The 9,775-nt window shown below is 33.2% G+C and overlaps 1 protein-coding gene across 1 annotated transcript; it reads left to right on the top strand.

Moving 5' to 3' along the window:
• The first annotated feature begins 1,188 nt into the window (after window positions 1-1,188).
• MGAT4C (MGAT4 family member C) lies at window positions 1,189-9,572 on the top strand. The gene is made up of 3 exons (XM_031463056.2): window positions 1,189-1,335; window positions 5,299-5,446; window positions 8,275-9,572. The coding sequence occupies exons 1-3, from the start codon at window positions 1,189-1,191 to the stop codon at window positions 9,414-9,416; spliced, it is 1,437 nt and encodes a 478-aa protein (XP_031318916.2). The 3' UTR covers window positions 9,417-9,572.
• Window positions 9,573-9,775: the final 203 nt, after the last annotated feature.

Genomic DNA, 9,775 nt, shown 5'->3' with positions numbered 1-9,775 from the left:
ATTTAGACATTTTCAACATAAGCAAAGATAAGTATATATGTGCATCTCTACACACGTATTTGATAAATCTCTCACAAATCAACAAGAAAAAATGGCCAAAAGGAACGGGCATTAATTCTTACAACATTTCTTTCTCCCAATTCCTGATACTCTTTCATGCAATTTATAAGGATTCACAAATGCTTTCTTGCGTTAATTCATTGAAGGGACCTTGTTAGCCAGCTCTGTCCTAGACATTGTTGTAAAGGTTTGGGGTGCAGTTTTTTTTCCTAAAGTTCTTTATGCCCAAAATACTTCACCCTAAAGCTGAACCCAGGAAGACCCAGTACATAACTCAAAGTGGCACAATTTCCAGATTATAGTTGATTTTAGACAAAATATGATTCAACTAGTCTTTTGATCATTCCAAGTGTGTTATATAGTATATTATATATATAAGTGATCAGTAATCTAAATGAATTTGTCGTTGAAAGACATCACAAAATGTAGTAGAGTGAAGAGGAAAATTGTTAGGCCTCCACTACTCTCACTGACTCTGGTGTTGCCTTTTTGCAGTCTGAAATCATTATAAACAGCCAGACCTGTAGGTAGTAGATCAAGCAAGGCAATGTCAATTTGCCACTTCAGGATTTACTCTAATTTAACAAGAATTACTGGAAAAATAAACAAAGCGATTGTAACTCTAATATACGTGTGGACTCACCCCCAAAACTTTGACTTCCTTTGTGCTTCTCTGTCTTTCACCCGAATTCCCTCCCCAATATTCTTTTCCGTGCACCTACTCCCAAGATCAATATTAGGCCCATAACTTCTAGTTTTTTCCATTTTCATTACATTATGACATGAGAAGGTAGATGTGACCTTTATGTTTGCTTTTCTCTTTTATTTTTATTCTTTTTCATCAAAGGACTTACTATTTTCTTACATTACTGTTACCAATGTTGATTTGTTCAGAAATAACTGTGGTTTTATTTTATTTACTCAACATCAATATAAGCCACTGCATTATCCTTATGTTGATGTATTAATTATCTGTGCCAACTTTATTGTGAAATAGGAAATAATTTTGGTTAAAACAATTGAAGGGTGAGATTTTATAAAGGTCTGGCTTTCGATATATATGATGAAGAAATATTTGCATATAAAATTAATTGTTAGTAGTTCTGTGCCTCTTTTCCACAGGAGAGAATGTTTAAATTTCACCAAGTGAAACATATTTTTGAAATACTAGATAAAATGCGATGCCTGCGAAAACGTTCTACAGTCTCTTTCTTGGGAATTCTTGTCATTTTCCTTCTGTTTATGAACTTGTACATTGAAGATAGCTATGTTCTGGTAAGTCTTGGAGGTTGATTTTTTTTTGTTCAAAATAAGTCTTAGGTCAAACCAGACAGTCTATTAGTAGCCTAACTTCAATCCCATCCTATTGAAATAACTTTAGTTTGAGCAAAATTATAACATGCATATTTTCTATCTGGCTACTTCTTCTATTAACTATATATTACCAACATTACAATTGTTTTGGTTTATGTTGCAATGTTTTCTTTGATGCTACATATACATACAGTGGTTCAAATATGTACATCTAATTACAAGTAGGCTAATCACCCCTATCTGAATTAATATTATGTAAAATCATTGAAACTTTTTAGCTTTAATTTGAAGTACATTTCATCCTTGAACAATGTAGGGGTTAGGGGCACTGACCCTCCACACAGTCAAAATTCTGGGTATTAACTTTCCAGTCAGCTCTCCATATTCATGCTTCTGCATCAGCAGATTCAGCCAACCTCTGGTTGTATAGTACTGTATTATGTATTTATTGAAAAAATCCATTTATAAGTGAAACTGCACAGTTCAGGCCTGTGTTGCTCAAGCGTCAACTGCAGATGTAATAAATAAAATTTCCTTAAAGTTATTACTCCTTATTTTCTCTACTTTTCTATACTATTAAAATTTTCAAAATCCCATTGTCTAATTAATGATACTACTTGTGCTATTTTGTTAAGAAGTTATAGTTTATTACAATGTGAGACATCTCATTTGGATTTTGAAGAACCGTAAGTGACCACCATGTTAATATTCACTGAAAAGTAATACAGAACCTCAGGAACTAAAAGTATTAATGTGAAAACTATTCAGTAGGTTAAAAAAGATAAAATTAGTAGATAATTCATGAATGAATTTTTAAGTAAATTATGAGAGTATGCAAAAGGATATATCCTGATTATTTCTATTTTTTATTGTTATAATTATGACATAATTTCATGTCTGATGAGAATAATATGGACACTATTGCTTATTTACTTTTTCTATCTGGATTGTGCTTAAGATATATGGGATAATTCCAATCATTATGCAATTATTCTTGTTCACATATTTCAGAAAATCAAAGCCTTTGGACAGATAGAAAACTGGAAAATAATTTTCATCATGCAATCATGCTGAAAATTTTGATTATTATCTTAGCTAAAGAGAATCTGACAATAGTCATAAAGACCATTTCCCAATAAAGTATTTTATTAATTGAATATGACTTATTAACTACCTACTATTTATTTGCTAGGTAGGATATATATCTTGTGAACCAACCACATGATCTTAGTTGGTACAGATCCTCTTAGGTGGTCTTCTGTAAGGCATTTTGCTTCCTTTAGCATTGCCCTTTGATGGTAAAATTTTGCCAGAGTCCAGATCTTGACTCTGCCAAGGCCTTTTACTTTCAACTATAGGTCTTAATCTTTTGGACTCTTCATTCTACCATCCACAGCCAATTCACAATGGGTGAAGTCAGCACAGTTAGTAGAATTTGACTAGGCATGACTTAGGTAAACATCGGAAACTGGAGAAACTTACTAATGATATGCATTTTGGATTTTTTTTAACCTGATTATTAGGTTTATGAAACTTACTGACAGTAGGGCAAGGCCCAGCTAATCTAGCTATTTTTTCTTAATAGAACTAATGATCATAAACTAACTAGAGGAGCTCTTGATTAATGATCTAACTTTGTAATAAAAAATTTATTTCTTGCATCTGTGTGTACTGGTGGAAGTGAATCGCATGCATGTTGTAAATCAAAAAATGGTCTTGGCAGGATGCTTTTATGAGACACTTTTAAGTGCAATTTCAGTATTTCACATTACACAGACAAAAGATTATTGTAAGCAACAAACATCCTTATATATTTTTGAAATAGAACCTGTTTAAATTCACTACTAAATGTATAAAAAGTAACAGAGTATACATGCATAAGAAGATCAAATATTATTGCTCTGTTTACACATTTCTGTCTAAACGTTGATCCTAGCTACCTAATTAAAAAGGTGTGATTTAATGAAATAGCTCTTACTAAAGAATTTTTTCTCAATGAAAATTTTCAGGCTATAGTGGCCATATATCTCATCAAATTTGCAAATCGTCCCAGGTACAGAAAAGAGATTGCTTCTTCACTTTAAAAATTGATATTATTTTAAAATACTTATATTACATTAGAAAAAATGAATTAAAATTGTTGTTAAATACAAGCACCCCTTATGAAAATTCAGTAACAGTATTTTTATTAGTTTAATTTTTCACTATTCACTAGATGATGTTTTCTACCTAAATTGCATTTTGAGCTAAATTTTATCCCAAGGCTTAATATGTATTTGAAATATTCTTTAAATCATTCATGTAAAATTACATTAAAATTGTTCTTCTAAAAGTGTTTAATATCCATGGAAAACCGGCCTCCTACAAGGATACAATGCAGTTTCTTTCTAATACTTCTCCTTTTTGACCCTTTTATCTGTATTTATTTCATTTCTCAAAAATTATCTGACTTAACTTTCTTTCTTGACTCCAAAATGCCACAATGCATGCAATTTTCTAAGCAGAGATATTAGCAAGTTTTTCTTTTTCTGTCTATTTTATTTCAGGGAGAAATAATAGTTACAATTCAGAGAAATCAAAGAAACAACTACAATAGTAAGATCTTTGGAATTATTCATCACATCTATTCTACTCTTTTGGCTAGAAAATCCATCAGTGGCCCAAAATATTGGGCAAGTAACAGTTTAGTGTATTGCTCACATATTAGGGGCATATGTGCCTTTCAGTGGGAAAGAAAGGCAAGTTCAGTGTAACAGACAAATAGTATTACAAGGCAAACTAAGTAGAAGAGACACTGCATGCCCAGTCGACTTAGCCTCTCGGCTGTGAGCATCTTCAAAGTAGCCACTGGGGTATGTCTTTAGTCTGTAACTAGTCCATTGAATTGCATTCCCATCCAGAAAATGATTGTCATAAAGCTTTGTCTTATTACTGAGAAATACGCTACAGCCAAGTAGCTACAGAAAGAAGGTGTCCAGGGAGCGCCTGGTTGTTCAGGTAGATGCCTCTGGAAAGCAGCCAACAAGGCTGACTCAGGTGAAAGCTGCATTATTTATTTATGCTGAAAAGTGTGAAGAAGCTTGTTCCTGAGATTTTAATAAAGTGCTTTCATATAAGTTTCATTTCATTCTATATTCTGTTATGTCCTTCAATCAGGATGAATATACTCTATCTTCTCAAAGAAAAAGTCTGGATTCTTACGTGTTCAAGACAGAATTCTTAAAGAAATATTCAATATCCTGCACTTCCCTTAGAATGTGATATCACATAAGAACAGAATGGTAAAATCAATTCAGTATTGTGACCACTGTGATTTTTATAGCTATTTTTTCTAGACTCTATGGATTATGGACCATTACATTACTATTAAAGTAGTTGATGTTAAACTGACTCTCCCATTACCTTTTGGAAATCCTACATGTGTTTATTTGAAAATTTTGTTGATGTTTTATAGGTTTTCAGAGACACAAAGATGAAAATATTTATGTGTAAAGAATTTAAAATAATCGGAATCCCATTTATAAGAAAATTAGTGTCCAGGGTTTAATTTCATAAATTTTTAAACTCTACAACTTACAGAAGGCAAAAAAAATAATAATAATAATTTGAATTTTAACATGAAGGCAGTGGGAGTTTTCATATAGATTTTTCTTTAATCAAAAGAATGCCATTTTTAATGTATGCTGTAGAAAAGCGATTGTAAGTATGGTATAAAAAGTAGAATATAGCGGAGAGACTGGAGCAGAGGCTCTAGGTAGGAATTCAGGTAAAAGATAATGGTCTACAGCTTGTGGTGCTAGTAACTGAGATTTATATAATACCCACATTACATATCAGATCCGTACGTTTACTGTGTAAAGAGAAAGTCTATCTAATTCACGACCAACTATTATTTGTTTTCTCTGCCTCCTTCTTGGCATTCAGGAAGGAGACAAGCAACTTATAAGAGAATCATCCACACATCAACCGAATCCAGAACGCTATGTACATACTTTCAAAGATTTATCTAATTTCTCAGGAGCCATCAATGTCACCTATCGCTACTTAGCTGGCATGCCTTTACAAAGAAAGCGTAAGTATCAGTACACTTTTCAAAGCAAGAACAATCAAATCTTTTGTTTTAAAATAACGATAACTTGCTTCATTTGTATCGCAATCAAAGTTTATGGGCTTGACTAATATAATGTGTCCTTTTGGAAATGTTTCAGTATTTCTTCACAAATTGCAATGACTCCCCAGTCCAGTTCTACTCATGACAACAAAAATATTTTAATGCCTAATTGTGACAAACTTTTTAACAGGTTGCTGGGGGCCATGTAGAGAACCTAGGAAAAATCAACTGACTTTAAATTTTAAAAATTATTCTCATAGTGGTACATTTTCAACACGGGTTGGGTTTTTATGACTTGCCACTAGTTTGAAGTAGTGAAAGTCGTTGTATCCATTTCCTAAGGTGCTTTAACAAATTATCAGAAACTAGGTGGTTTAAAACAACAGAAATGTATTCTCTCATGTTTCTGGAAGCCAGAGTCTGAAATCAAGGTGCTGGCAGCACCACACTCTGTCCGGGAAAGGACCCTTCCTTGCCTCTTCCAGTTTTTGGTCGCTGTCAGCATTCCTTGGTTTGAGGCAACAAAACTGCAATTACTGCCACTGTCTTCACATGGCCTTCCCTGTGTCTCTCCATCTGTTCCTGCTCTTATAAGGACACTGGTTAGTGATTTTAGGGCCCAATCTAAGTTCGATATGATTTCATCTTGAGATCCTTAACTAATTACATCTTCAAAGACTATTTCCAAATAAGACCACAGTCTGAAGTTCTAGGTAGACATGAAATTTTGGAGGAAACTATTCAGCGCTCTATAGGCACTTCCCTGTTAAGAAGTGTTTATGCAAGTGAGTTTGTAATCACCAGCTTGAGGAAATTGTAACAATTCAGCTTCTTTAGACCTTTCTTTCTTCCATTTCAAATGTCTCCTGCTCTTAAACTTTCTTCTAACTGCAAAGACTGCTACTATTTTTTTATCTCCATCTGTTACACCACCTTTGTTCAAACATTACTAATTCCTTTCCATGCTAAGTTTACAAATGTGTATTAGCAATATACCAACTGCTTTATGTTAAAAAGGCAATATAAAACAGAGGATAAGATCTCCAGGTCCATCCGTGTTACTGCAAATGGCATTATTTTATTCTTCTTCTTTTTTTTTTTTTAATCTCTGAGTAGTAGTACATTGTGTAAATAAAATAATGCCATTTGCAACAACATGGATGGACCTGGAGATCGTCATTCTAAGTGAAGAAGTCAGAAAAAGAAAGAAAAATACCAGATGATATTAGTCATACATGGAATCTAAAAAAAAAAAAAAAGGGAAAAAGAGGACACTAATGAACTCATCTACAAAGCAGAAACAGACTCACAGACATAGTAAGGAATCTTATGGTTACTTGGGGAAAGGGGGTGGGAAGGGATAAATTCGGGAGTTTGAGATTTGCAAATGATAACCACTGTATATAAAGATAGATAAGAGCAGGGCAGTTTGAAGGTTGGCACCACGCTACTTACAAGGTAGTATACTTTGCACAAGTTACCGTCTCTCACTGTGAGTTAGTTTCCTTATCTATAAAGCAGGATTGCTATTGCAAAAGACTGTTTTGAATATTCAAGCTGCATTTTACTGGTGAAATACACAGACTCCTGCCTTTTATGCAGAAGGTGTTCTATAAGTATTGGCTGTTATTGAGCATCAGTGAGGGCTGATGGCTTGAGTTTAATGATAGCAGATAACACATTAGTTTTTCAGTAGAAGTCAGTGTTGTAAGCCCAGGTATTTCAACAAAACGTGTAAAGCTCTACGTCTCTGATAGACTAGTAAACAGATTTTTCTCGGAAGGGACTTTTTCCAGTATCACACAAATCAAATCATGTAGGTGTCTATATTAAAACAGTAATCTTGGTGTATATAAACATTTCCCCATTTTCCAAATGGTGGTTCTGAAATTTTATTCAATTTTGAGTCATGGTGAGAATCAGAGCTTTAAAAAGTGGAAATATTTCCATCAGAAGACATCTGACGTTTCTCAGAGGCGAGCTGCCATTTCAAAGGGTTGTACTTTATTCTCTCAAAGTATCTAATTTCTAATTATAGGTTTTAAGTATCTGAATAAAAATTTCACCAAAATTACTATAAAATGTGTTTCACAATAAAGAAAGCAATAATATTCATGACTTGGAACAATGTACCATACGTTTGAGCAGTAATACAGCTTTGATTGGTAGCTTTGATATTGTTTGCATTCTAATTAACATACTAGATAAATTTCAAAATAAAGTTATAAAGTCCAATTATAAATTCCTCTGGTACAAGATAATAACAGTGATCAAAGAAAAATGAAAATATATGGCATGTTTCTATGAAAAACTTAAAGATGATTAAAAGAATGAGTTGCCTTTAATTTTCTTTTTCATCATTTGAGACTAGTTTGTTATCCTTAACTGGATGAATTCCCTTCTCCTTTTGCAAGTTAAAAAAAAAAACTGTGGCTATTATTCAAATATCTATCTTCTCTAATGGCCATATCTGAGAACATTAAGCTGAACACTTTAAACCATATTTCTTATTTCATAAACAAACATTTACAGCAATAGGGCTCATACATCATTGTACTTAAGATGCCATTTTTTCCATAAAAATATGAATTATGTATCGAGTACTATAGCCTTGATATATTTAGCATAATACTTTAATCACAAAATGTTCTATACATAATCATTCACTTAGATTTACTTGATAACAATAGCAGGCCTAAGGGGAAAAGAACTTTTTTTCTTACTTTTTCTATGTTATTCAAAACTTGTTTCATATGTAATTTGTCTTCCTTCTGAATTCTTTTGCTCAGGGTTTCTTACAATTGGACTTTCATCAGTGAAACGAAAAAAAGGAAACTATTTACTTGAGACAATCAAGTCAATTTTTGAGCAATCGAGCTACGAAGAGTTGAAGGAAATTTCAGTGGTGGTTCACCTAGCAGACTTTAATTCATCTTGGCGTGAGGTCATGGTCCAGGATATTACACAGAAATTTGCCCACCATATTATTGCAGGAAGATTAATGGTTATACATGCTCCAGAGGAGTATTACCCAATCCTGAATGGCCTTAAAAGAAATTACAATGATCCAGAAGATAGAGTCAGATTTCGTTCCAAGCAAAATGTAGATTATGCATTTTTGATTAATTTTTGTGCCAATATTTCAGACTATTATGTAATGCTTGAAGATGATGTTCGGTGTTCAAAAAATTTCTTAACTGCCATCAAGAAAGTCATTACATCCCTAGAAGGAACTTACTGGGTAACCCTGGAGTTCTCTAAGCTTGGCTATATTGGAAAACTTTATCATTCTCATGATCTCCCACGTTTGGCACATTTTTTATTAATGTTTTATCAAGAAATGCCTTGTGATTGGCTATTGTCTCATTTCCGGGGTTTGTTGGCTCAGAAAAATGTGATTCGTTTTAAACCGTCTCTTTTTCAGCACATGGGTTATTATTCATCATATAAAGGAACTGAGAATAAGCTAAAGGATGATGATTTTGAAGAAGAGTTATTTGACATCCCTGATAATCCTCCTGCAAGTCTATACACCAACATGAGTGTTTTTGAAAATTACGATGCAAGCAAGGCTTACAGTAGTGTTGATGAATACTTCTGGGGGAAATCACCTTCAACAGGTGATGTCTTTGTGATTATATTCGAAAATCCAATTATAATTAAAAAAATTAAAGTGAATACTGGAACAGAAGATCGACAAAATGACATTTTGCATCATGGAGCCCTGGATGTTGGGGGAAACATTATACCGTTCAAACAAAATAGGCAATGTAGTACTTATATAAGACTGGGGGAATTCAAAAACGGAAACTTTGAAATATCTGATGTAAATCAAAAAATTCCATTCGATGTACATTGTATGAGGATACACGTCACCAAGACACAAAAGGAATGGCTGATTATTAGGAGTATTAGCATCTGGACTTCTTAACCAATTAAATCCACATGTCCAGTCACTGAAGCAGGTCTTCCTGTTTCCTTCTTTGCTACCTTCCTCTTCTGCTACCTTTGTCCTTTGGAGGGAAAGCAGTGGATGGGGTATTTTTTTTAAAAGTCAATCATTTTGTCAGTTTTGATTTACACATCATCAACATAATGAACTCTAAAAATTAATTGCATTTATTTTAATTTCTGTAGTTGAATATCAGTCCATAGTTAACGCTGCTTTTATTTATGTTTTTAATGTCATCATGTTACTTTGAGAATTTCGAATGAATGTCAAAAAGGGGATGTGAAAATGAAAAAATGTAGTTTGCTGGATGGTGAATCTTGAAAAATAGTTGCTAATTG

This window comes from Camelus dromedarius, chromosome 11 (assembly GCF_036321535.1).
Source record: "Camelus dromedarius isolate mCamDro1 chromosome 11, mCamDro1.pat, whole genome shotgun sequence".
Lineage (NCBI taxonomy): Eukaryota > Metazoa > Chordata > Mammalia > Artiodactyla > Camelidae > Camelus > Camelus dromedarius.
Note: the sequence above shows the minus strand (reverse complement) of the source record. Positions and strands in the feature narration are given on the sequence as shown.